Below are 27,787 nucleotides of genomic sequence, written 5' to 3' on the forward strand. Positions count from 1 at the left end.
CTCTTATGCCCTGATTTTCTTTGTCACCAAAGTAAGCCTCTATAATATTAATTTTTTTACTCTGTTTGCTCATCTTCCCAGCAAACACTTGACTTTCTAACTCTTTGTCAAGGTAGGACTCTGCTTCCAGTGGGGATGGGTGTGAGTGAACTGTCCCAGGCTTCAGGGATTTTATATAAGCCCCTTGATCCCCCACCACCTGTGGGTCCAGAGCTCTGGAAGCAGCCTCTGATGCTGCTTCTGCTGCCACCACCCCCACTGCCCTGGGGCTGGGACTTGATGCTGCCAGACCACGTGCTCCTCAGAATTGCCTTGTATTTATTTTGTGTGTGTGTAGTGTTGTGTAACCTCAAACAATAAAAGTTCCTTGAGGGCAGGGAATGATTTGCTTTTGTCTTTGACTCCCAGCACTTAGCAGGGTTGGATTAGAATTCTGATGCTTAATAAATGATTAATAATTGTTTGATTGCAGGAGCTGGGTAAGGAGGAGAAAGGATATAGACATGCTGCTTCCTCTCAGGGAGCTCACAGTCCAGTAGTCCCAAAGCCAATCTGAAACTGAACCTAGTCCCTAATGTATCTAAGTTGATAAAATTTTTATACATTTTATACATGGAATCAATTCCCCTCTTCTCAGCTCCAGGGAAGATGTTGTGGCAAAGAAGACCCCCCACTTAAACATTCATCTCTCTTCCTGATCATGTGAGTGCCATCCCTGCCCTTGACCTGCCTTTCCCTAAGAGGCAGCATGGTTCAGTGTGAAGAGTTCAGGGCTGGAAATCAGAGGGCATATGTTCAAATCCCATCTCTGCCATCTATGTAACCTCAAGAAAATGATTCTTACCTTCCCTCCCCATGACTCACCATTCTTCCAATTCTTCATCTGCAAAGTGAAGGGAATTGATGACCTTTAAAATCAGTCCCAGCTCTAAATCTGTTATCCTAAGGTTCATCCTTCCCCAGACAGATCCTGATCCCATGCTATCTGAGAAGCTGTATGAGCTAAATATAAAATTTCATACCCGAGTTTAAAGAAAAAACTCAATGTCACACGTCCAGAATGGGGGAGGCATGGCTAGTCTGCAGGGAGCCCTAGGTCTGGCAGAGGTTGTGGAAGAGATCAAACACAGGCCAGAGATGTGAATGAGAAATGTTTATAGAACCTAGAGGGAATTAATTCACAAGTAACATGGTCGACCATAGTGGAAGACTAGGTTGAAAGATGGGAGAGAGGATGGAGAAGGGTGACAAGGGAACTATCCAGTCAAGGGAGGCATATTGTGAGAGGGGAGGTCTAGAGATGGGAGAAGCCAGGACACGATTGAAAATGAGAAACAGTTCATTCCCCTCACTAGAGAAATTTAAGCAGACAGTGGATAATGCTTTGTCTGAAAGGGAAAATGCAGCAATTATCTCCTGCTTGGGGAAGATGAGTGGATTGAATGATCTCTAAGCACCCCCTCAAGTTCCAGATTTCAGTGACCCATCCACCTCTGCATATGCTATCTCACTTTCTACCATCTTTTCTTCCACTTCAACATTTTTTATATTCCTAATATGTCCATCTCTCAGTTCTTTAAAGAGATTCTCCTTTATGGATTTCTTTTCCTAAACTGCTAATTGTGTATTTTTTTTTAATTCTACATTGGTGGGAACAATGTGGCACAAGACAAAGACCAAACTGTCTTTGGGGTCAAAGGACCCATGTTTGGATCCCTCCTCTGCATAGAATTTACAAGCTGTGTGATCTTGGACATGTCATTTCATCTCTATGGGGCCCCGACATTAATATGTTGGACTAAATGACCTCTACAATCCCTTTGTGTTCTGGATCTATGACTCTGATGAGAAGCAGCAGACAGACACAGAGAACTGGGGGGCCTGGCCTCACAGAAGGGGGACAAACTGACTAGAGAAAGGTCTTTTTAACCTGTGGTGTCAATAGCATTCTTGTTCCTGGAGACCTCAGCCGGGCAGATTTGACTTCTCCAGAGGAAAGACTCAGAGGGACAGAATTCAGGGTGGGGCCACTAAGGTTTGGGAAGGGGGCGTCAGGGACCCCAGAGACCCCTTCCTGGGCTAGGATTTCCCCAAAGGATTAACCACCCAAGGATCAGCTTTCTCAGAAAGAACCAGAGGGCCAGAGCTGCTAATCTGATCTGGAGATTAAACTCCATTTTTGTGAGCTTTGGGGCTCAGGAGATAGGAAAGACAAAATCCCAAAAGGCATCAGGGGTGGGGGAGGGGAAGAGAGCAAGACATCCCTCCCAGTGGGATGTCACTGAAGAGACCGCTGCACGGGGTTGGGAAACCTCCCACCCTAGGCTCCACTGGGGACTCTGTGTGACCTTGTGCAAATCCCTCCTCCCCATATCCAGGCTTATTTACCCAGCTAGGAAATTAGGCAATTGGATTTAATCATCTCTAAACTCTAGTCTCTTTCTAAATCCTGTGATCCTATAATGCTATGACCGCTGATCCCACCAAGGGAGGGGGAGAAGGGTTCCTGCCCCAGTTCTCCCCATGCCACCCACTCAGGATTTCCAAGCATTTTCTGGAGAAGGAAAGGGGGGGCAGACCAGGGTTGGGGAGGCCTCTTCAGCGAGACATCATCTTCACAAACTCTGCGAAGGAAGGAAAAGATGCAGGTGAATGCCTACCCTTCCCATTCCCTGCCCCTACCTCTGCCTCCCACCAGCATTCTCAGGATTTTCCTACACTCCCAAGCCCACCCACTGGCCCAGAATTCACCCTTGGAGGACCCTTCCATCCCAGACCTGGGGAAGTCCCTACCCCTCTCCTATTCTGTTTCTCAGCTGTGAAAAGGTCTGGTTCAAGTTGGTGATGATTTCTAAGGGGTCCATTCCCCCTATGCTATCCAAGTTCTTATTCTCCTCACCTGGGGCCACTCCCTTCCCCTCTCTGGGACTCAGGCTTTCCTCTATTCAAATGGACATGGTGGGGATGGAGTTGGGGATCTCTAAGCATCTGATAGCTCCCAGAAATCTAAGCATGCAGAAACTGAACTGAGGTCTTGGCTGGAGGGGCCTATGTCACCTTCAAAATCCACTGTGCCATCTCCGTTGACATCAGCCTCCTGCACAACCTCAGAAATCTCTTGGGCACTGAGCTGCTCCCCCAGCAGCCTTTGCATGGCTTGGCGAAGTTCTACCAGGGTGATTGAGCCATCTCCATTGGCATCAAACTGCCCCCAGGTACAGCCCAGCAGCAAAAGAGGAAATGGAACAAGGGCACGGGGATTAATCTGAAAAGACTTTCTGGTAGGGCAGGCAGAGGGGAAGAGTAGAGGCTCTGGGGGCTGGGGCAGGGGTGGGGGTGGGGGCACAGAGAGAGCAGGCTTCCTTCCCTGTTCCACCCCTTGCAGCTTTATCCAGCTGAGAGCTCTGATGTGATAAAGGATAGCTTTCTCCAGCCTCACCAAGTCTCTCTCCCTTTCCCTTTCCCTCTCCCTCCTTCCTCTTTCCTCTCCCCTTCTCTTCTGTCTTCTCTTCTCTTCTCTTCTCTTCTCTTCTCTTCTCTTCTCTTCTCTTCTCTTCTCTTCTCTTCTCTTCTCTTCTCTTCTCTTCTCTTCTCTTCTCTTCTCTTCCCTTCTCTTCTCTTCTCTTCTCTTCTCTTCTCTTCTCTTCTCTTCTCTTCTCTTCTCTTCTCTTCTCTTCTCTCTCTCTCTCTCTCTCTCTCTTTCTCTTCCTCTCCCTCTCTTTCTCCCTCCCCCTCCCTTTCTCCCTTCCCCTCTCTTTCCCCCTTCACTCCTCCTCATTCCTCCTCCCTTCCTCCTCTCCCTCTCTCTTTCAGTTTTCCTATCTGTTAAATGTCAAGGTGCGTTCTTTAATCTCAAAATAACCTTTTTACCCTGCAAAAGTGCTCCTTAGTGACCCTGGCCTCCCTCACCATTCCTGCACCTTGCCCATGGTATTAAGTGATTGTGGCCTTGGAGACTACCAAGATTCAGTGGGTTCATTGATCATGCAGGCTGTTACTCCTTTTATGAAAGGAGATCAAGGCCCAGAAAGTGTGATGGAGGACACCCCTCCAGGAGTCAGTAGTCCAACAGCCCTCCCTCTCCATGCTCACCTCCTTGAAGGCATCACGCATCTCATGCACTCCAATCATGCCAGCTGTCTCTGCCAGAAGCTTGGGTGTCATTAGCTCTACAAAGTCCTCAAAGTCCACCCTGCCACCAACTAGGGATGGGAGAGGTTAAGAACAAGGAGAGGAAAAGACAAGGATTGAATCTGAGTGCCATATTCCTAGACTCCCCAGGTGCTCTATGGCAGGTCAGAAGCCCCCATCTTCTTTCTGCTACCCCAGCCAGGAGCTTCTGCCCAGGCTTCTCAAAGAGAGAGCCCTACCTAGCACCCACAGCACCAACCCTGGCTTGGTTCTTTGATCACACAGTCAGTCAATCAACGAGTATTTAAAAACCATATAATATGTGCCAGACACTTTGATAAGCACAGAAAATACAAAGATAATAACAAAATAGCCCCTGTCTTCAAAGAAGCTTACATTCTATAGGGAGAAACATTGTGTGCACAGAGGTATGTAAATGAAAAATGTTCACAAAATAAATATAAAGTGATTCCTAGGGACACAAAGAGCTAGATAAATCAGGGAATGCCTCATGTAGAATGCAGAACTTGGGCTGAGCTTTGAAGGAAGCTGGAAATATACAGAACCATTCATGAAAAGGTACAACATTCAAGGCCTCAGGGACAGTCTACACAAAGATACAGGGAACCAAAACAGGATGTGATGCATGAGACACAGCAAGGAGGTGGTCCTCCAGTCATTTCTGGACCAGTGCAGATTTCCAGCCCCATCATCTCCTCCACTTTCATCATGTTCTCTCCTCCCTATCACCTCTCCAAGTCTATCTCCTTCATTCTGAAGCATGCTAGGAGAATAGAATGAGTCAGAGGGCCTCTGACACCACCTTGGGACCTTGGAGAAATCACTTTGTTTCCTGTGCCTCATGTTCTTCAGAAGTAAAATGAAGTAGGAGGTTCCAGTCCTCTCCCATTCAATATTCATGTTCCTATAATCCTCCTCATCCCAACTCCAACATCAAATTTCCAGTGTCATCATTTCTACTTTTTCATCATTTCCTCAGCCCCATCTTCTCCTCAACATCACCTCCTGATCTCCTTGGTCACAACATCTTCCAAAGTCCACACCCTTCATCTTTCCATCCTCATTATATCCTCACCCAACTATCTTCTCAGCCCCAGGCCCATCATCTTCCAAAGGACAGATGAGGATCTTCCTGTTCTAGTGATCTTATTTTCTCACCCCTAGCCTATCATCTCTCCAGTTCTACCACTAAACCTAACATATTTTCCAGTAGCTTTACCACATCTTTATCACATCCTACTCACTTGAGTCCTTCCCCATTTCTTTCTCAACTCAAGCTCATCTCAATCTCCATTTCTCTTCCCATTGTCTTCCTTACTCCTGCCTCCAGACCCAAGCCCAATATCTTCCTTGAATCACTGATTTGACTTCCTCACTTCACTTACTTCCTTGACCTATTGACCTCTCTCCCTCAAGAGCCATAAAAGGGACCCTGCACTCCAATTTGGAAAGCCTGGGTTTGAATTTCAGCTCTTCCACTTCCCTAGCTGTGTACCTCTGGATAAACCATTTCTCTCACAGAATCTGTTTCCCCATCTGTCAAATGGCGAAAACTATACTTGCATTGTCTACCTGATAGGAAAACATTTTGAAAACCTTTGAGAGCTGTAGAAATTTAAGAGTATCATCATTTTGTCTTTAGCCCTCCCCATCTTCCCCTGCTCCACCCCAACCCTCACGGTTCATTCGGATCTGCTGTCCCAGCTCGGCCAGCTCCATCTCAGTGGGCATGTAACCCATAGTCCTCATCAGGTTTCCCAGGTCCTTGCAGGAGATGAAACCATCTCGATCCTTGTCAAACTCATGGAAGGCTTCCCGAAGTTCTAGGAGAAAGTCAGGAAATGGGAAGGAGATTATAAGAAGCCTGGAAACCAACAAAGTGGGGGAAAGCAAGATCTCCTCCTGGGAACAGGACTTGGCCTCTAAAAGAGGCATTGATGAAAACTAGCCAGGAGTGGGCAGGGGTGAGATTCCCAGAGTCAATGAAAGACAGTTGGGAATTCCTGACACTGCCATGGAGGTAGATTTAGATAAATGGGAACTGAAAATCATTGAAATTACAGGACTTAAAATTTCTGGGGAAATACCACCAGTGAATGGGAACTTGAAACTACCAGGAGAGACCGAGTTGGGGGAACTGGTGGTGGGGATAAGCTATCGCAAGAAACCATTTCCTTGACAGCAGTTAGAGTAGGAGTAAGGAGAACATGGCAAGAGAAGAGGGTCTGATGGAGCTGCTTCAGAGGGACTACAGGGGAGGGAGAAGGGCAAGGAGGTTACCTTCAATCTCATCTGGTCCTAGTGGACGATCCTGAAGAAAGTACAGGAGGAAAGAGTGATGGGTAGATGCAGGGACAGGAGTGATCCTTTTCAGGACTACTCAGTGACCCTCAGGCTCTCTCCAGGGTCCTGAAAGAAGGAGCTGGAGGCCATTCATACCCTCTCATGCACATCCTCTTTCCTGGCAGCCCCTGCTGGGATCACCAACCCCTCCCTCAGCGCTCATCCAGCTTCTGCTCCCTCCCCATCTTCTCTTTCCTATTCCTTCCTTGACAACATCTTCCTTCTTTCCTCTTCCACTTCCTTCCTTTTCCTTCACCTGGATGAGAATTTCTCCCAACCTGCCATCCACCTACTTCCTTCCTCTTTGACCTCTTTCCTTCAACTTTCTTCTTCCTCTTCCAGCTCCTTATAACTGCTTTCTCCTCCTTCCTCAGTCCTCTTCCTCATGCTTTTCTAAGCTTTCCTTCTCCTCTAGCCTTTCCCCCTAACTTTCTACCTCCTTCTGCTTCCTTTCTCTTCTCAAGTTCTTCCATCTCCTTCCAGCATGGGACAGAGGAAAGACTACTGGAATCAGGGGTCTTGAGATCAAATCTCGTTCTCTTGTTTATTACCTGTGAGATCTTGGCCAAGTTTTTCTATTAGTAATACCAAGCATCTGCATAGTGTTGTAAGGTTTGCAAAACTCTACAAATATTTCTTTACAAATATTCCATTATATCTACCTGAACCTCAGTTTCCTCATCTATGAAATGAAGGAGCCAGACTAGAGGGCCTCTGAGCTGCCTTACATTTCCAGATCTACATTTCTATCTTTTCTCCCTTCCTTCTTTCCTTTTTCCCCATCCATTTCTCACCCTCTGTTTCTTCGCAATCCCTTTCCTCAGGAAGATGCAAGCTGGTCCCATGGGGAACTGCATGGGGCCAAAGAGGGAACAGGATGCAGGATCTTGCAGAGGTCTCACAGCTCACAGCCCTCCTCTTGTCTCTTTTTATGGTTCTCTCTCTCTCTCTCTCTCTCTCTCTCTCTCTCTCTCTCTCTCTGTCTCTCTCTCTCTCTCTGTTTTTGGTCCCTTCAGATTCTGTATCTCCTCTTTGCTGTCTTTCTGAGCTGTCTTCTGGTGGGTTAATCTGTTTGTTTCTGTATATCTCTCCCTCTTTCTCTATTCTTTATCTCTTTTCCCTCAGTCTGTTCTGTCTCTGTCTCTGCTTCTGTCTCTGTTCAGTCTTAGTCTCTGAATCCAGTGGGTGACAGCTGGGACACAGTTTCTTCTGGGGCAGGGGGGAGAAGAAGAGTGACAGTTGGGACCCAGGCTCCTCTGGGGCTTGGGGGAGGAGGAGAGAGACAGGTGGGCCTGGCCTCTCCATCTGCTGCAGGGCAGGAAGTCATCCCAGTTTGGCTCTTATCCCCAGAACAGATTTGTGGCAGGGAATTCCTGGGTAGAGCAATTATAACTGGGCATGAGGGACACAGTGTGTGAAGAATCGGGGGCATGGACCCACCAAATCATCCTAGGCAGGTCACGGGCTGGCTTTTTGTAGCATCAGTTTCCCAGCCTAAACAATTAGGACCTCAATGACCAGATGCCCTATGGCAGGGGCATCTTAGGCCTTTTTAGGGGCAATGGTCATGATAGACAGACACAATGAGCCAGATGTTCCATCTGGAAATAGAAATGCTGATACTGGTCCTTTTCTCCTTGTTGGGCCATTTGTCACTCTATTTTCTCAAATCTCTATTTATGTCTGTCACTTCTGGCTCTCTGTTTCTTTGTCTCTTTTGCATCTTTGTCCCTGTCTCCCATAGGGATCTTTCTATACCACTTCCTCTCTCTCTGTCTCTGTCTCTCTCTGTGTGTGTCTCTGTCTCTCTTTCTCTATCTCTCTGTCTCTCTCTGTCTCTGTCTGTCTGTCTGTCTGTCTCTGTCTCTCCCTCTCTCTCTCTTCCTCTCTCTTTGGGTGTGTGTGTGTCTGTGTGTGTCTCTCTCTGGCTCTCTCTCCTCTCCCCATGATTCCTTGTTTCTTTCCCCAGTGCCTTCACCCAAGCTGTCTCCCCTGTCTGTACTCCTCCAATACATCCTAAGACTTCCAAGACTCCAATAAAGCATTATATTCATTTTTAAAATTTTATTGACAATTTTTCTTTCCATAGAACTCACAACTCTTATTCAATTACCTCCCTCAGAAAGCCATCTTTTTTATGATAAAGAATTTTAAAAAGAGGAAGAGGGAAACTTTTGTAAAACCAAGTAGCATAGAAGTTGCTGGTAGCTCAGTGTAAAGGGTGCTGGGCCTGGAGTCAGGAAGACCTAAGTTCAAATATCCACTCAGATACCTAGCAGCTAGGTGACCTTGAACAAATCACTTAACCTCTGTTTGTCTCAGTTTTCTCATTTGTCAAATGGAGATAATAAGTTACCTACCTCCCAGAGTTTTTGTGAGAATCAAATGAGATAACATTTGTAAAAGCACTCAGCACAGCTCCAGGTACATAGTAAGTGCTCCATAAATGTTTCTTTTTTTTGCCTTTCCCCTTCTCCAAAATATCATATAGCTGACATGATACAGCATGATTCAAGTCAAGAAGCATTTGGTAAGCACCCACCATGTGTTGTTGGGCACTGTGCTAAGCACTAGGGATAAAAAATAGTGAAAAAAATCTCTGCTTGCAGAGGTCCCAGTGGCAAGGTGAGATGTGAGCAACTGTGTATGAATAAGACACATATTGAACCAATCAAAGATGATCAAGAAAGAGAAAACGTTAAGGGTAAAGCGGGACCAAAAAGGCCTGTAGAATGTGGATCATTAGCTGAGACTTGAAGAAAGTCAGGAAAGTCAAGAGGCAGAGATGGGGAGAGGCTTCCACCTCTGCAAAAAGTGCCTTCTCAGATTCCTTCTTTGGGGATAAATTTATCAGAATTTTGCAAGATTCCATTTCAGTTGCTTAGCTGTTGTAGTTCTTTCCATGGACATTGTCATATCATGATTCTACTGATTTGCTGCATCTGTTCATACAAGCCTTTCCCCACTTCTCTAGGTTCTTCAGTCACCATTTTTTACAGACAGTAATACTGCATCGCATTCCTTGACCAGTTTGTCTAGCCATTTCCCAATCCATTGTCATCAACTTTGTTTCCAGTTCAGTCAATCACTATTTTTCTACCTGAAGCATTAACTGACCTTGCCAACTGTTAGCTCTCTCCCTCCCTAAACTATCTTGCATTGAGTTGGACTTGTTCAGGGCATATATACTTCCAGAGGTAGATGTTATCTCCCTCATAGAATGTAGACTCCTTGCAGGCAGAAATTGTTTCACTTTCTCTTTGTATTTCCAGTAGGCAGCACAGTGCCTGGCACCCAGAAGGTGTTTAATAAATACGTGATGTATTGTTTGATTGATTTGGCTCTTTAGCCATTTCCTCAGGCTGTCTTTGTCTCTGTTTCTGTCTCCCCATATCATCCTGTCTCTCTTGAGTGTCTTAGGCTATGTCTAGATTTTTCCATCCACGTTTCATTTTGTAACTCCTTATATCCTCATTTCCTTGTCCCTCTCTGTGTCTTGCTATCTTCTCTAGTTTTCTGTGTGTCTCTATCCTGGGACTCTAAGTTTGGCAGAAACAGGGAGAAGAGAGAGGAATGTGTAATACTGGAGTTGCAAGTGGAGGCTAGTCTGGTCACCCAGGACTGTACAGAAAAACATTAGGTTTGGGTCAAGAGAGCAGTAGCAGCTACCCCTGACTTTAGCAGGGACCAGTTCTAACCCTTGTACTGGGTAAGAAAAGCTGACATGAGGGTGTTTGGATCACTGGCCCTTTGAGTAAAAGCCAGCAGCTGTATGAGGCTAGAAGTAAAGCCCTTGACCTACCTCCATCCATCATCCCCTGCGATAACTCAGTGCTGCTCAAAGGGACTTGGTTTCCTCCATTGCATATGGATGCTAACACCTTTCCAGGCCCAGAAGGTTCTCCTTGATTCCCCTCCCCATAACTTATTCTGTGTATAGTTTGTTTGTACATTGGTGTTTGCATAGTTTCTCCCATGAGATTGTAAGGTCCTTGACAGCAGGGACTATTTTATGCCTTTCTTCATATCCCCAGTCCTTACTGGAGCCAGAGAAGAGTAAGAAACTAGGAGATGTACTCAGTCAGTAGAGAAGATGCTTGTCACTAATTACAAGGGAAGGAACATGTCCTTGTTAGCATTGACATTCCCACTCATTCAAAGAGAATAACACCTCATTTATCAGGTAAGATAAAGAAGAGTCAATTTTTTGAATGGTCCAAATCCTCCGAGTCCTCTGTTTCAGACATACAGCAATTAGAGGAAGGGAAATGCTAAAGAAGAGAGGTTGCTTTAAACTGTCCCTGCAGCACAGGCTGAGGCATCACTTAGCAAAAAGTTGTAAATATAGGACAAAATGGAGTCAGTTATGTCAGCTCTCAACACACAGCTTTAAGCTCACCAAAATCCACTCTAGGACTGTGCTAAGCTCCACAAACAGAAAAGCCAGCCAGCTCTGCCCTCACTGAATTCACATCCTACCAAAGGGAGAGCACATTTGTAGGAGTTGCAGCTGCAAGTCAGATGGAAGAATTCTGTGGTCCTTGGTGCATGATGGCATCTCTTCTAATGTCACTTTTATTAATAAATCATATATGCTTCTGATGTTAAACCATTGACTCAAGTCAAGGACTTTGGTGCTGAGAACTTTTTCACTGAGGAAATTCCTCTTACTCTTTTATTTGCTAGTTCCCTAACTATCTTAACTACCAGATCCATATCAGAAATGTGATGCAAAGTTTTTTCCCAGGCTTTCAATTTCCATTCTTCATGTAAGCAAAATTATCTATTTTATTTATCCCTTGTTTGGTTAAGAAATCTTTTGGATTGGGAAGACAAACTGGAAGCCCTGGGAGTATAAAATGGAACCCAATATCTCTCCTTAGAACAAGTTTAGAGGAGACTTCCATGGAGTTGGAGGGAACAAAAATCCTTTCTGATTCCAGTTCAATCATCATCTCTCTATCTCACCGGAGATGGAGGTATGAAGGGATAAAGGTTGTCATTACATCTTTTGCAATAGAAGTGTACAGTGTTGGATTCAATCCATGACTCTGATCTGATCTCTAATCCCCAGAGACTCCCTCAGGGGACCTGACCTCCCTCTAGGGCCCTTAAGCAATATGGTTAGGCCAGGCCAGAAAATGACATTCAATGCAACCTGTTTTCCATCTTTCTCTGAAAAGGAAGGCATAAAGGACATACCAGTGCTCTGTCCTTTCATGGAACAGACTGTCAGTACTGGAAGGAACTCTAAAGCCACCTAATTCATCCTGCACTTAAATAGAAGCCCCTTTCCATCTCCAACAATAGCCATTCATTCTTTGCTTGAAGACCTCTGTCTAGAAAGAGGCAACCCAGCACCTCCCACGGCAGCTTGTTCTACTTTGGTCTACCTTTAATTGTTAAGAAGTTTTTTTTTCTTTACCTCAGGCCAAAAATTGGTGCTCAGAGATCCAAGGGCAAACTCTTGGGTCCCTTGTGATTGCCTCACCCTCCTATAAAGCAATAGCTAAAAACCATCAAAATCAGCATTTGGATTAAGTCTGGAAGATGAAGTGCCCCCATGGCTGGGGGCAGGTAGCAGAAAGGTGGGCTAGGAAAGGGTTTTTGTGGAAGGGTGGAGCTTTCTAACCACTGCTAGCACAGCAGCTGGCACATAATAGGTGCTTAAAACATGCTTGTCATCTCAACAACAAAGCCCTTTTCTTCCTCTCAGTCAAGCTAATCAGTGGGCATGGTTAGTCTGGTTGTCTGGATTGGGGGAAGGAATGGGAGGCATTAAACACCATGGACAGACACCACTCTTCCAATAGCTTTAGGACAGCAGAGTTAAAATTCATTTCCTCCCAGGTCTGTGGCTGTGGTTCTGACATGCAGCCCACCTCTGTGTAAGCTCCTAGTTGAGGGGTGGTGGAAGTACTGCTTTGCTACTGGAGACGCCCAGCCAAGAGTGCTAACCCAGTATGGATTCAGTCCAATGGGATGGAAAGAGGGTTTATGAATAAGTTGACAGACATGGAGGACAAAATTGGAGAGAGAGAGATCACAGGTCTGGATCATAGAGAGCTCAGAAGACATGGAGTCTTATTAATCCCTCCTTCTTACAGAAGAAAATCGAGGGAAAAGTTCAATGATCTGACACAAGGTGACATAAGGAGCATGTGACAGAGATAGGATCTGAACCCAGATTCTCTGACTCCCAAACCAGGATTGGTTTTAATGCACTGAATTCAGTCCTACTCCTGGACCTAAGGGACAATTCCCCACAGGTGTAAGCCCTGGATCCAGAATCCAGTCCCTCTTCCTCTGAGCCATCCTGATTATTGTCTTCTGCCACATAAGGACTCATATACAGCAGTCATCCCCACCCAAACTCTACAGTAGAGCCCAGAATGAGTCTCTGGGGTTGGCACCCCTCAGATTAGTTTAATGGATCCCAAAGACTGACTCATTATGATTCCTGCAGTACAGAAGTTTTTTGTAAGCCTGGTGCTGGCTGACCTCACCATCCAGATTTGGCCCCAGAGTGTCCCAGTAAGAGAGGTAACCCACCAAGGCTGTGACAAAGAAGGCCAGTATGTGCTTTGAAGATGGGAGGGGGAAGGAGATACATCCAGACCTGGAAGGATGGTATGGAAATATCTCATCTGATCTTTTACAAAAAGATAAACTGAGATCCAGATAATGGAAGATGCTAGCTTAAGGCAAATAGCTGGATTTGAAAATCATGGGATGATGAAACTGAGCTGGGAGATACCCAAGACCATCTATTTCAATTCCACTTTTTCAGAGGAAGACACTAAGGTCCAGGGAGATCAGCAACTTGCCCACTTTCCACAGAAGTCCTGTAATTATAGGGACTATTTGGTTAAGAAATATTTGAGATTGGGAAGCAGGAATAACTGGACTCCTACTGGCCAGGATGGAAATCCTCCAGGGCTCCTCTCTTTTACCTTTAGGCTGGTGGAACTCTGATGAACCGGTCCTTTCCATTATAGGCTCTTCCTATAATAGTCTTCCCATTATATAATCAGAAGTCAAATGCCAATTTTCTGATTCCTGGTGATGTGTTCTTTCCAGCATCCCCCAGGGCTTCTCTAGCTCTGCTTTTCATAGCTGGTGACCTCTCAACTCTGAGCAGTTTTCTCACCTCTTATGGTCACCTTCTGTATTTCTTTCCCAATGAAGATCTAAAGGGAATTCCTTGTGAATATCGATGGGACAGGCGCAATTTTTTGCATCCCCAACTTCCTCCCCGTCAACCAGCGCCCAATCATGTTGACACAAGCATTCTGCCCCCTCTGGTCCAGCTCCTCTTTTCTTTCCCCGTTTGAATGTAAGCTCCTTTGGAGCAGAACTACCTTTCTTTGATTTTGCATTTCCATCACATGCCTGGCACAAAGTTAAGTCCTTAATATTATAAATGTGTGTGTCCTCTCCCCTTCTCCTTCTCTGTCTTTGTATCTATCTGTCTCTCTCTCCCTCTCTCTTCCTTTTACTCTGTACTTTTTATATAAGCATTTATACAGCACCTATATGTGCCTTGAAGTCCATCTAGTCTGGGGTGGGAAAGCAAGCTATATACAAGTGGGGAGGAAATACTGATTTTTATAATAATCAATATGATACATGCAATGAATATACTAATAGGTTAGTGTGTGAGTCAGTTTCACTATGCAGCTTGAATTCCTCAGTCAACTTTGACAAGGCTCACTTCACTTGAAGGGAAGTGAATCCAAGACAGTAGAACCTGTGCCCACCACAGAACTCTGGTCCTGTGACACACTAAGTAACAGCCCCCAAGGACTTGAGCAGTGTTACTCCCACAGGACTCCAGAATTGTTGCATTGTCTTCCATTTGTGGGTTTGTCGTGAGAAACCACTCTGGCCCTGGGAATGATCGTTTTTTGTAATCCACCTTCCCTGCTCCCTGCCCACTTGTGATTTATGTATATAATCTGTCTTCACTTCAGCAAGGCAGAATTCTGATCAGGAGAATTCCCGATTTGCGAATCTGTTCCTCATAATGAAACATTAATTAAACGGCTGTCTGATTATTGGCACTTTGTCCCTGGCCTGCTGTTATTCTCAGATTAGAGACAGATTCAGTAAAATCCTGTTAACAAGTCCAACCCACCTATTTTGCAGATGAAGAACCCAAGACCCACAGAGGGGAAGTGACCAGCCAAAGATTATATGCAGAACTGACTTCAGAAGGAATTTTGAACCAGGTCTTCTGGTTCTTTCCTTTATAGACAGCCCTAATTGCTTGGAAGATTTTCCTTAAGAAGCATCTTTGGAAGACATCAAGGAGATATGGCCATTGGACTCCTGTTGAGCAGAAAGGAAATCCTCCAGGGTTTCTCCCTTCTCCCTTTAGGATATTGGCTGGTGGAACTCTGACAACAGTCCCTCCCACTGTGGGGGAGGGGGAAGTCAGTGACTTAGCTGAAGCTTTACCAAAGAAAAGGAGCTCTCCAGGAAAGGTGAAGGGGGAACCTCAGTGTTGGGCCCCCAAGACAAATACAGCACTACTGAGCTAGGAACCAGAGGCACGTAGCTGGTGTAGAGGTTACTGAAGCTGTGGAAACAAAACTCTTCCTTCACACCCCTCCTTTCACCCTGATTCTCCTCATGTGAACACCTCTCTATTCCGTCAATTTGTTTCTTAAACATCTGCTTGCTTCTTATTTTCTATTTGTTTTCAAACCTGGCTTTCTGACAGAAATGTGGGTGGCTACTGCATTAGTGATCTCTGATCTTTCATTACTCAAATGCATGTAAAAAGGGTAATGAGAGAGGGAAGAGACAGAGATGGCATCGAAGACAGACAAAGAGACAGAGAAAGGAGGTGACAGAGAAAGAGAGAGAAAAAGTGAGACAGAAAGAAGAGAAAGTGAGAGGGAGACAGAGACAAAGTGACAAAGGCAAAGACAGAGAGAAGAAAGAGGGAGGGGAGAAGAGACAAAAGAGGCAGAAAAAAGAGATGAGATAAAGAAAACCAGCCAGGTTGGGAGAGTGGGGATGGAAAGAGTTAGGGAAAGAGAGATTTCACAATTGCAATATCTATTCATCAGGGCAATTTTCCTGGCTGGGGTCTCAAGATGAACAAGAGAATTATTGAATTTTTGTTGTTTACCTTCCCAGAGAAGAGAGAAAAAAATGGACCTAGGTCTTGTCTTTCTAGCAGTTTGGGCATGAAGAGGCTGAGACTGGTGGAAGTGGTGATGTCTGCCATTTTCCCTCTCCACTGTCTTCCAGCAGAGAAGCGGGAGCATTGGGACCAGTGAGGGGGAGAGAGCCACCCCAACCAGCCCAGCTTAACCCACATCAACGCTGCTAACTTCTATCAAGCCTCTCCTTTCCTCTCTGCAGCTTCCCCACATTGCACTCAGTCTGCCCCTCTGAGGCCAAAGGGAACAAGCTCATCTCTCTTCCACCAGACAATCCTTCAAAACACTTTAATGAGACAAAGAAGTAGGGCCAAAGGACTGGGCTGAAGCAGGCCCTCATAGAGGAAACATCCCTACCTGTTTCAGAGGTTAAGAATCATACCAACCTCTCCCACAGCTGAAGTGCTCCTCCTCCCCTCTTAAACAACTGAACACTCTCCACCTACTTATACACTGCCCCCTTTTCTGTCATCGGCGAAAGGGGGTGGGGGAGGGGTGTCTTTACTGGGACTGGGAGTTGGTGCAAGTTATCTACTAGACTAACATGGCATCCTCTACTCCCCAACCCCTGACACTCTGGGAGCCAGAGGGAATGTTGTTAGCTCCCCCAAGGTCCCAACATCATTCAAAGGGCTAACAAATTATACTGGAGGCTGGGCTTCCCAAGGAACAGGGAAGCCAGGCAATGCCCCAGCCTGTATTAGCCAGGGAACACAGATATGATGGGAAAGGAAGGGGAGGAATCTTTTTGACAATGATATCCTAGCCTAGACCCTTCCATGCAATGATGCCCCGGGAACCGACCTTGCCTCCTGCCTAGTCCCTTTCACTCCATCACTACAAGCTCTGGAATTCCTATTTCCACAGTTTCCAAACATGGTCCTTCTGCACTTAGGACATACTGGGGCTCCCAGTATGCTCGGTGAAATCCCATTCCCAGAGCAAGGTGCAGCAGGATCCTGGAGTCCAAACCAACAGGGGTACCCTGGCACTTCCTCATTCTGCCCTCAGACTCCACCAAGCACATAGCTCTGGAAGGGCACCTTGAACCTTTGTTGGGTCCCACATAAAGTAGGACCTGCTTGGAGACCCAAGTACTTGTTCCTCTGCCCGTTTCCCAGAAGGACCAAACCACTGCCAAACCGTAGCTTCTGGGTGCCGGGGGCGGGGCCGGGGGGGGGGGGAGGGGGGCTACTGGTCATTCACGAAGCATCTTCTGGGAGGCCACAGCCCACCCGCCGCCACCTCCACAGGTACCACCAAGGCAGGTAGCCTCCCTTACACTGCAGCCTTCGGAGGGGAGGTCTGTCCATCTTGCCTGGGTCAGATCCGGCAGTTACCATACATCTAGGGCAGGGGCCTGCTCCCTCCCCCAGGCCTTAGCCATTGCTGTGCACCTTCCCGTGCTGCAGCAGGTGGCTGGGGTGCGCGAAGGCCTTGCCGCAGACGTAGCATTTGTGGGGCATGTCTCCGATGTGCCCCTTTTCGTGCACTGCGCAGTAAGCCAAGTCCTTGAAGAGCTTGGGGCAGTAGCGGCAGATGAAGGGGTGGGCAGGGCTGTGTACCTGGCGGTGCTGCCGGGCAAAGGCCTTGTCGCACGTGGGGCAGGCATAGGGCCTCTCGCCGGTGTGCGAGCGCTGGTGGACCGCCAGGTAGGATGCCTGCTTGAAGGCCTTGCCGCCCTTGGCTCACAGGTACGGGCGTTCACCCAAGTGCACGCGGTGGTGCGAGGTCAGCGCGTTGGACTGCTTGAAGGCCTTGGCACACAGCAGGCAGGCAAAGGGTCGGCCCCGCTATGCACCCGCAGGCTGTGGCCATACGTGAAGCGGGCTTGTCCTCGCAGCGCTGGCGCCCATGCAGCAGCAGCGCAGCCCCGCCGCGAAGGCTTTGCCGCAGTCCCGGCAAGCGAAGGGCCGCGCTGAGGCGGGCTGTGCCCAGGGGCGCTGCAGCTCGTGGGGCGACTTGAAGCGCTTCGGACAGACCGGGCAGGGGAAGGGCCGCTCGCCAGTGTGGGTGCGTCGATGCTCCTGGGGGAGGGCAGGGCGAGGCTGATGGAGGGCTGGCCCTCTGCCCCTGATCCCGGCCTGCGGGCCGCCCCCTCCCTGGCACCCTCCATCGCCCCCTGCTCCCCACCCGACCTTCTCCATTCCTGCGCCTTGGCCTTCTCAATTCAAGTGAACTCAATCCAGTTTTATTCAGTAAGTATTATTAAGTGAATAAATACTATGTGCCAAGCATTTTGTAAGAGCAGGGGAGCCAAAGACAAAAATCAAGCCTACCCTTGTCGTTCTTGGAGAAGAAGCCAAGTAGCCTTGGCACTTGACTCAGCAAATACACAGATGGGGGCCCTGCTGCGAAGGGCTCTTGCAGAATGACCACGGATACTGTGACCACTGTGTCTTTAAGAGCCAAACAGAATGCTGCCGATGGAACATCAGAACGCACAGTTTGGCTGTTACCATTGAAAATGTCTTACCTAAGAGATCTGAAGACTGTGTGCGTTTTTATATAGGATTTAGGAGCCTTAGCAGAGAAAACTGGAGGTGGAACAAAGAAGAAAAAGGATAAACTTCTTTCTTGTGAGAACTGTCAACATTCATGTTATAGGGAAAATTCTTCTGTAAAGGATCTAAGGAATTAGCACTTCCCAGTGTGTTCCTAAAAGACGTTTTTTGTGCTGGCTAAAGAGATGACAAAAATGACTAATATAATATTTCCCAAGAGACTTAATTTAACTCCTGAGGAGAAATATGAAGAGGATTTTTGAGACGCTTTCATCAGTATTTGAAATGAAGTGAATGGTGGCTTTGGATTTCTAGAAGTGAAGTCATCTGCTTTAACAGTGAGGATTTGAGGTGTCTCTGGCTGGGACTTTTCTCCTGGCCAAAATACTGTAAACAATCACTGTGGTTCTTTTCATTACTGATTTCATTTACTGATAAATTTTATAATCAGTAATCTTAACATTTATTTACCCACAAGTAATTGATTTGATTTAAAAGGAAATATGAGTAATTACTATTAGGAAAGTTCTCTGTTTTATTAAATAAAAAATATTTAATGAACTGAGGTAGAAATGAAATTTAATTCATGAGAAATAGATTTCAAAAGAAAATATCCCAAAATGCTCCTGTGCTGGGGATGGAAGCTCAATTCCATGTGGACAGTCTCGGGTGGGTAAAGGTGGGAACTTCTAAATCTTAGAGTTCTCATGAGGCCCCCCAGATAACAGCAGGGAATTGAGGAGTGAGACCGAGCTATCGCGTGTATTTCCGCCTCTTCCCGTGAGAAACGTGATGGGAGAGAGCTCTCCCCGCCCTCGAGATTGGCCCGGGTCTGGGCACACCTATTGTTATCTAACAGGCACGGTATTCAGGTGCAAACTATGCCGCTGAAGAGCTTAATTAGGATCAGGAAAGCCTGAAGGCGCTCTTAGCGCGAGGGGCCCTGACAGACAGAAGGCCTCTCCTCCCTTTCCCTCTCTTCGCTCTCCCCTCCCTCTCTCTCTCCACTTACACTTCTGCTTCCAATCTCTTATTATAAGATCTTTGCCTCCTTGGGAGATTCCTCACTCCCTCCTAAGGAAGAATTCCCCCTGCACTTGTAACCAGGACCCTGAATAAAAGCTTAACCCTTGTTCAACTCCGGAAAGTCTCTTCTCTCATACGTTTATCCAGTTTGGCCAACCAAAGACCTGCGATAGAGGTAAGGTAAGACTCAGGTAGCCCTCAGGCCTCTAGGCCTGGCACTCCTGAATTACTCTAGGGGTGGCATCCTCAATCAGGGATATGTAGAATGTATGAGAAGTTTGCCAAGGGAACATGCGGAATATAGGTAAATAACTAAATTATTCTATTGAGATATTCCAGAAACTGAATTTATTTCCAGCCAGTGAAATTATAAAATGTTGGGATTATCCTTGGAGAATAAAAAGTACTCTTTTTGTTTCTTATGTCTGAATTCATAGTAAACACTAGAATATGCTTCTTTTCACATTGAGCAGGGAAGAGGGAAAGGTTTACTGAAAAGCCAAATGGCATTCAACTAAAATAGGTTGGAACCCCTGCTATAGAGCTCTTATGTTGTAGAAATAATAATAGGAAATATGGGAATGAGTCGATAAGGGGCGACCCACAAGACAGTGTGGTTGACCCTTTTGTGCTTTATATAAATATATAAACACATACAAAATATTTACTTTATGTATGAAATTGCTTACTTTCAAGATGGATGAGGCACTAACAGAGAGATCAGGAAAGGCCTCATGCAGAAAGAGGCATCAGAGTTGTGTTCTGAAGGAAGTTAGGGACCCTAAGAGGCAGAGATGAGAAGGGAGAGAATTTCAGACATGTTCGACCAAGGGAGGGGAAGGGAATGCTGGGAAGAGGGAAGAGCTAGCTAGTAGGTCAGTTTGCCTAGAACCACAGGGAATAGTGTGAAAGAAGATTAGGAAGGTAGGTGGTTACCATATTGTGGAGGGCTTTAAATGTCAGGCTGAAAAGTCTGTTTTTGACTCTAGGGGCAATAGGGAGCTGGTGAATAATTTAGAGCAAGGGAGTAACACAGTCATCATACCTATATTTTAGGAACAGTGCATTCTGTTCAGAGAATGGACTACAGCGGGTAAGGGAAGGCAGGTGAAAGATGATGAGGGTCTGAAATTGAGCATGGGTCATATGCAAGATGGTTGTGAGAGAGAATGAAGAAAAATCAGAAAGACTTTACTGCTCACTGGATATGGTGGGCCCTCGACAGAAAAGAGGGCAAAGAGAAAACTAGGGCAAGGGTAAGTCCCAAAGAACAAATAACGGGTTCCATCTTAGATGTGTAGAGCGATCCTCAGCAGCAAGTCAGTAATAACCAACTGGAGTTCAGGAGAAACATATGACAAGGGTTGAGGGGATGTTTTGATAAAGGGAAGTTTTTCTAAAAAACTGGGAGAAAACTGGGCATGTCTGTAAGCAAGCAACAGCTAAGAGAACTTTAATAGGGATGAGAGGAGGTAAAATGATTTAAAAAGCAAGGTCCTCAAGCAGAAGGGAGGGAATGGCACCATGCCTGCTTTTGGCCAGCAGAAGGGCCTTGTCATCCTCTGACACTGGAACAAGAAGAGAATGGGTGCTGGGGTGGGAAGGGATAGAGAACAGGAGGAGCTCAGTGGAGCCCATCAACAATGTACAGTTGTTCGACTTTACCCAATAGTTCAGCATCAGGAAGAGAGAAGACATGCTGGGGGCAACCCAGGTCAGGGCTTGGCAAGGCATGACTTTTGAGAGGATGAGGGGAAAAAGGATTCAAGAAAAGAGGGCAGGGTTTAAGTTTAGCTGGTCAACCATTGGGTCAAGTCTGTGAAAGGAGGAAAATGAGACCAGAGCAGGAATGATGACCTTGGAGGGACTGGAGGGGCAGTGGGGACAGAACTCCACCTCTCTCCTTCCTTCTCCAGTCTGTCCTGCCCACCCTCTCCCCTCCCTCCTTTCCTTCCTCCTTCTCTTCTCACCTTCTCCTCCCTTCCTAACCTCTATCTTTCCTTCTCCCTTCATGATCTTCTCTTTCCCAATGTCTCCCCTTCCTCTTGCCCTTCCCTAGCATCTTCTCCACCACATGCCCTCCTCCTCCCTCTATCTTCCCCTCATTTCATCATCTTCTCTTTCTCATTGTGCCTCCTTCCCTCTTTGCCTTTCTCTTTGTCCCCTCCTAACCTCAATGCCCCATCTCCTCTCACTTCCTCCCAGCCCCTCTTCTCCCCTGGCTTACCTGCAAGTTGCTGGCCCTCTTAAAGCCCTTGCCACAGGCCTTACAGATGTTGGGCCGCTCCTCACTGTGGACCAGTCCATGGCTCTTGAAATCAGAATGACGCTTGAAGGCCGCATCACACAGGTCACAGCAGAAAGGTCGGGTGACTTACCGACAACCTCGTGGCTGGACAGCTCCCACGCCCTCTTGAAGTGTTTGCCACAGGCTACACACAGGTATCTCTTGTCTTCCACAAGGCCCTCTCCGACCTTGAGACCCTCCAGGGAGCTGGGCACTCGTGACTCCTCCTGTGACTCTGCTTCAGTCTCTTTATCCTCTGCCAGGGCCTCCCCAGAAGCCGAGGCCACAACCTTGGGAACCAAGGCCACCATCTTGCCTCCAACTAGCTGGGCTGTGGAGAGGAGCCCATCATCATTAATGAGATGGACCAGGCCCAGGATGGAACCAAGTGGAGGCTGCTTGTGTTCAGCCTCCTCCTCTGACTCCTCCTCTTCCTTTGGGGATACTTCAGGCTCCTAGGAAAGGAAGAAATTGTGGGTTAAATGAAATCAAAAATTGGTCAGAGAGAGTCAGGATGTCCCAAGTCCTTGGGAAAGCCAAGGACTCTGCCTCTACAATGTAGGATAAGAGGTTATTATGACTCAAGAGCACCCTCATTCTGCTCCCAGGCCCCCAGCTTCAGTCTGGGAGTCATCCTGGACTCCTCACTATCTCTCCTATCCGAGGTGATTCCAAGGCCTGATGATGCCACCTTTGCCACACCTCTCAAATACACCCCTTCTCTCCTCTGGCACTGCCCCCACCACTCTCTTGTAGGCCCAAATTGCCTCACAGCCAGACTACTGCAATAGCTGCTGGGAGCTGCCTGCCCCAAGTCCCTCCCCACTCCAGTTCACCCTCCATTCAGCTGCCAGTGGGACTTTCCTAAAGTGCAGGGTTGACCATGTTGCCCCCTACTCAACAAACTCCCATCACCTCCAGGACCAAATACAAAATGCTGTTTGGCATTCAAGGCCCTCTTACCCCTCCAGTCTTCTGCCTCATGCCCAAACACTGCCCTCTTTGATCCAGGGACAACAGCTTCCCAGCTGCCCCCAGAACAATACCCTCCATCTCCTGTCACCCATGACTAGAATGTTCTCCCTTGTCATCACTGCCTGCTGGCTCCCCTGGCTTCCCACCGTCTTTCCCAATTTTAGTTTCTGTGCTTTCATTCTATTATTTCTCACTGGTCCTCTTAGATCTTGTTTGGGTGTATTTGTTTGCTTGTTTCTCCTCCATTAGAATGAGCTCCTTGTGAGCAGGGACTGCTTCTGCCTTTCTTTGTATCCCCAGAACTTGACACAGTGACTCTATGCAGTAGGTCCTGAATAAATGCCTGTCAATTTAACCTATGAAGGTGCCAGAAGGTACAAGTGGCCATGGGGGTGGCAGCAAGGAGAGGTGGTTCTGAGAAGGAGACAAGCACCTCCCCCTACAAGGCCAGGATCCTGAAGCTTGTGGGGCTCATGGGCTGTGGAAGCAACTTGGTGGAGATGGCTCTGGAAGCTGCCCCTCAGCTCTGCCTCTCCCTAACTCCGCAGGTCTATGAAGACAACCAGAGGTGGAGGAGGAATGAAGGAAGAGGGCATGAGCACTGAGCCCCTGCTGCAGGTGCAGCTGCCAGGAGAGAGCACAGCAGGCCTAGCCCTGTGCCCCTGGACATGTGGCCAGACTAAACCCACAAGAGCCCACCCTACTGTCGGCCAGACCCTCAGCTCCTTTCTTATGTATCTGTGAAGTTGATTTTTTGAAGCCAAGAAACCACTTTATATTTATATTATCTTTATATATTGCCAGGCCTAGAGGCCTGAGGGCTACCCGAGTCTTCCCTTACCTCTATCAGAGGTCTTCGGTTGGCCAAACTGGATGCTCGTATGAGAGAAAGGACGTTCCAGAGTCGAACAAGGGTTGAGCTTTATTTCAGGGTCTAGTTACAAGTGCAGGGGAATTCTTCCTTAGGAGGGAGCGAAGAATCTCCCAAGGAGGCAAAGATCTTACAATAAGAGACTGGAAGTAGAAGTATAAGCGGGGAGAGAGGGGGAGGGGAGAGAGGAGAGAGGAAAAGCGGAGCCTTGTTGTCCTGTCCGCTCTGCGCCCCTTCACCCAAGAGAACTTTCAGGCTTTCCTGATCCTACTTAAGCTCTTCAGCGGCATAGTTTGCATCTGAATACCGTGCTGTTAGATAACAATAGTGTGCCCAGATCCGGGACAATCTCGAGGGCGGGGAGAGCTCTCTCCCATCACGTTTCTCACGGGAAGAGGCGGAAATACACGAGATAGCTTGGTTCACCTCGATTCCCAGCCGTTTTCCTGGGGGGGCCTCGTGAGAACTCTAAGATTTAGAAGTTCCCACCTTTACCCACCCGAGACTGTCCACATGGAATTGAGCTTCCAACCCTAGCAATATATTATCTTTATATATATTTAAGTTTTGCTACTCTAATACGACCCAGTATTGTGGTTAATTAAGACCTTTTCGGTCCCTTGAATGGCACGTCGTAGGCACTTACTCAACGCTTACTGCCTTCCCTTCCTGGATCTCCTGATGCTGTTGCCCCCAAACATGGAGTAAGAAGAGTGTGGCCTTGCTGGATCCTGAGGGAGCCCTGCTGTCTGCTCCTGGGCATCAGGTCGGCTCCTTCACATCTTTGAGCTCTGCCCAGGGTACTGAAGTGACTCGCTCAGGGTCATCCAGGAGGACTTGAACCCAGCTCCTCTTAACTTCAGGGCCAACTCCCTATTCATGACTGGCTGCACCCTGCCCTTTCAGTGACACCTGGCAGTAACTCAGTCATCTCCTCCATTTGGTCTTTCATTCAGCTCCCAAGGGCAGAATTCATCTGGACCATACTAGATGCCACCTTTGCCACACATCTCAAATACACCCCTTCTCTCCTCTGGCACTGTCACCACCATTTTCTTGTAGGCCCAAATTGCCTCATGGCCAGACTACTGCAATAGCTGCTGGGAGCACACTAGAATTAGCCTTGGGAGAAGACTTGGCTTCCAGCTCCATCACTGACTATGTATGACCTTGGACAAGTATGTTCCCTTCATAAAGCCTCAGTTTTCTCATCTGTAAAATGAGGGAATTGCCCCAATGCCATCTGAGACCCCTTCTGGCTCTGGATCTAGAACCCTCTGATCTGGACTTGAATATGACTCCTGGGACACATAACCAGCAAAATGGAGGACAAGATCCTTTCTCTGAGCCATGCAAAAGAGACCAAGTGATTCAACTGTTTCCATGGGACACCAAGAACTCCAGCAAGGTAAAGGAGATTCAGCCAGCAAGCATTTATTAGGTGCCTACTATGTGCGAGGCACTGGGCGAGGTGCTGGGGATACAAAGAAAGGCAAAAGAGTCCCTGCTCTCACACCCATCCAAGGGCAAAGATGATCAAATAGGCAAGTGGTAAATGTTGGAGGGGCTGTGAGCTGTGAATGGGCAGGGCCATTCTAAGAAACAATACAGAACAATACTACTGTTGGACCTATGCCCAACAAAGGTCAACAAAAGAGAAAAAGCTCCACTTATACAAAAAACATTAGTAACAGCTCTTTTTGAGATGGCAAAAAATTGGAAATTAGGGGAAGTTCATCAACGGGGGCATGGCTAAATAAGCTGTGGCACGTAAATGTGATGAGTCACCACTGGGCCACAAGAAGGAAACACAGGATTTCAGAAGACACAAAAAGCCTTGTGTGAACTGATGCAGAGGAAGGTGCAGAACCAGGACAATTTAGAGTCTAACATCAGCACTTCAAAACTGAACAATTCTGAGGACATTTTAAACTAAAAACAATGAAATGAACAGGACCAGGGGAATACTTTATGTACTGACAATATGGTTTAAAAAAAAACTGTAAGAATTCTGACCAACACTTTGATGTCTGGTGACCATTCACAGAGAAATTAAGATGAAATGCTCTATCCATGTCAGAGAGATTGTAGAATGAAACGTATTTTTGTGTACAGTCATTGGAGGAATTTGTTTAGCTTGACTCTGCATATTTGTTACAAAAAAATTGGTTTTTTTCTTTTTATTCAATGCAATGGGAAGGTGGGAGTGAAAGAAAATGTGTTTCTGTTAACTTTTTCAAAATAGGACAGTGGAGGGGGGAGTGCTACAGAGGGGAAATGTTGCATGCACTTTCAGATGAGGTCACCATGGTTTATTACTTACCTATTTTGCTTTGTTATGAAAGACATCTCCCAAAATAGGAGTAATCTGTAAATGTGTAATATAGAAACAAAATACATCAATGAAACTGAAAGAGGCAAAAAATAAAATACACTGAAAGTAAAGATATTAATAACAGCTAAAAGAGTCTAAATAGCTCTTTAAAAAATGTTGGGGACAAAGGAAAATGAATCAACAAGTGGTGAAGAAAACCAGACCTGAACAAACTGTTTGCTTTGCAAACACCCACGACAAAAGAAATGAAAGAAAAGTAAACAAAGATGGCAAAGCACAAAGAAGGTACAGATAATGAAATAAATTAACTTAGGGTCAAAAAAAGAAAAAAACAAAAAGAAATATACCTGTGAAGGTAACAACAACAATAACAACAAAATAACATCAGAGAGCCCACTGAGAAATTTCCTCTTAAGAATAACATGGGCAGGAGTCAAACAGAAGGGAAGGTGGTGAAACAGACCCAAATCTTCATGGGCAAAGCCCAAGGGAATCAGTGATTTTTGTGGGGCTAAATTACAGAATGGGAGGAAGTCTAAAAGAGGGGGGAGGTGAAGAAGATGGAAAAGAATGTGATACACTCCAATCAAATCAAAGTCTAACAATGAAGGGAAAAATTTTTCTCAGAAAAAAAGAAAGGCTATCAGAGAATAGGCAAGGAGGTAAAGGTATTGAAATAGGGAGAAAGGAAGACAGGAACCTTGACTCAATGGTGGGAGGGGAGCCCAATGAAGAGCCCTCCCATAGGGGAAGAGATGTGGAGAGGAGGACCTTACAATGTGTAAAATCGTCGGGGTTTTGGTACTTAGAGAGTCTGCTCATCCTTCCTCAGGAGGAGAGAAATAAGAGCTCCTGGGAGCAGCTGGTGTGCAGAAGAGTGGGAGGGCCTGGGCTCAGAGATCTCATGGAAAATGGCAAAAAGAAAAAAAATACCATAGAGAAAAAAAATGAGCATAGGACAAGCAAAGGTTACTGTTCAGCTGCACAAATAGAGACAAAGAAAAACGCCTAGCAGTATCTCCTTTATGAAGTAAAATAACTGATACATCTAAAAGAGAGACACAATATGGGGGCTGGGGACAAGACTGCCAGGACAATCTTATAGAAACTGTGTTTAAAAGAGGGGACTCGAATGAGGCACCTTAGGCAGGTTTAATTCCATGAGAAAGACAGAGACTAAAACAGGAATAAATGAAAGTTAGGACTATTAATCAAAAGATGAAAGAGTAGAATCCACAAAAGGAGAAGGGAAATAATGAAGTGAATAAGCAACAGAAATCCTTCTTAGAAAAAGAGGCAGAACATAAAATTTTAAAACTTAAAAGAAAGTTAGTTGAAGGGGAGGAAAGGAAGAAAGATTTTACCTCACAGAGAAAAAAAAGAGAAAAAGAAAAAGGAAGCAAGAACAGGGTTGCCTTAAAGTAGATTAAGTTAAAATAACTGAAGGAGAAAAAGCAATCTTTACAGAGGAAACTGGTGGGGGGAATCCTAAAAAAAAAAAAATTAGACACAAATGAAGGAAGATATAAACCTAATTCTGGTAACTTTAGATATAAATGGCTTAAATAATCCAACAAAGCAAAAAAGAGCAACAATTAGGTAAGAAAACAAAACCCCACAATGTGCTGTTTACAAGAACCATAACTAAAAAATTAAAGACATAATAGACAATGAAGATCAAATAAAATCAAGGGGCTGGAACAAAAATCATTCTGCCTCAGATGAACCCAAAAGAGCAGGACTTGCAGCCAAGCTACTGCACCAGCCATGACCTGGGTTCATTTATGTCAGCAGGGAGCTCTCTCACTCTAGCTTCTCACTTAGCTTGGGGTGCTCCAGTCCATCTTTCCGAGGCAAAGAGCCCTCTCCTTGGAAGAGAAAACAGAAACAAAACCAGTAATGAGCAGCCCTCAACAAGAAGTTATTGACTGCCATCCTCCCTCCACTCTAGAGTTGGTGTCCCCTCTTCCTTGGATTCTCCTTCCTCCCAACACAAAGAAAACCAAACACATAAACTTTGCCGCTTCCTAATCCTCTACCCCAGAATCCTAGCTCCTTGGCCCTATCAGCAATCATTCCTTACCAAAACCCAACCTTGGATTACTCCCAACATCCTCCTCC

The 27,787-nt window shown here is 46.3% G+C and overlaps 1 protein-coding gene and 1 long non-coding RNA gene across 2 annotated transcripts in view; both read right to left on the reverse strand.

Annotated features, from left to right (window-relative positions):
* Nucleotides 1–2,980: 2,980 nt before the first annotated feature.
* Nucleotides 2,981–8,569, reverse strand: CABP5 (calcium binding protein 5). Its single transcript, XM_072615441.1, has 5 exons — nucleotides 7,290–8,569; nucleotides 6,433–6,463; nucleotides 5,832–5,975; nucleotides 4,093–4,202; nucleotides 2,981–3,205 (listed from the first exon to the last, which is right to left on the reverse strand). Exons 1-5 carry the CDS (start codon nucleotides 7,350–7,352, stop codon nucleotides 2,981–2,983), a joined length of 573 nt encoding a protein of 190 aa, XP_072471542.1. The 5' UTR covers nucleotides 7,353–8,569.
* A 10,960-nt stretch (nucleotides 8,570–19,529) lies between these two features.
* The window catches only part of LOC140503336 (uncharacterized), a 9,221-nt gene continuing 963 nt past the window's right edge, over nucleotides 19,530–27,787 (reverse strand). Inside the window, exons 1-2 of the long non-coding RNA XR_011966776.1 lie at nucleotides 21,426–27,787; nucleotides 19,530–19,979 (exon numbers count right to left, since the gene is read on the reverse strand). The exon at nucleotides 21,426–27,787 is cut by the window's right edge and continues 963 nt beyond it. This is a non-coding gene — a long non-coding RNA (uncharacterized lncRNA). The remainder of the gene's footprint in view (nucleotides 19,980–21,425) is intronic.

The sequence above is a fragment of the Notamacropus eugenii genome, chromosome 5 (genome assembly GCF_028372415.1).
Source record: "Notamacropus eugenii isolate mMacEug1 chromosome 5, mMacEug1.pri_v2, whole genome shotgun sequence".
NCBI classification, from domain to species: Eukaryota; Metazoa; Chordata; class Mammalia; order Diprotodontia; family Macropodidae; genus Notamacropus; species Notamacropus eugenii.

Bases quoted from the DNA above. Each gene is read 5' to 3' on its own strand.
- CABP5 (XM_072615441.1), bottom strand. From the start codon at position 7,352: ATGCAGTTCCCCATGGGACCAGCTTGCATCTTCCTGAGGAAAGGGATT. The intron at 4,203-5,831 runs GTGAGGGTTGGG...TCCCATCCCTAG, and splicing joins ACAGCAGATCCGAATGAACC to TTGGTGGCAGGGTGGACTTT. The intron at 3,206-4,092 runs GTGAGCATGGAG...ACCTGGGGGCAG, and splicing joins TGCGTGATGCCTTCAAGGAG to TTTGATGCCAATGGAGATGG.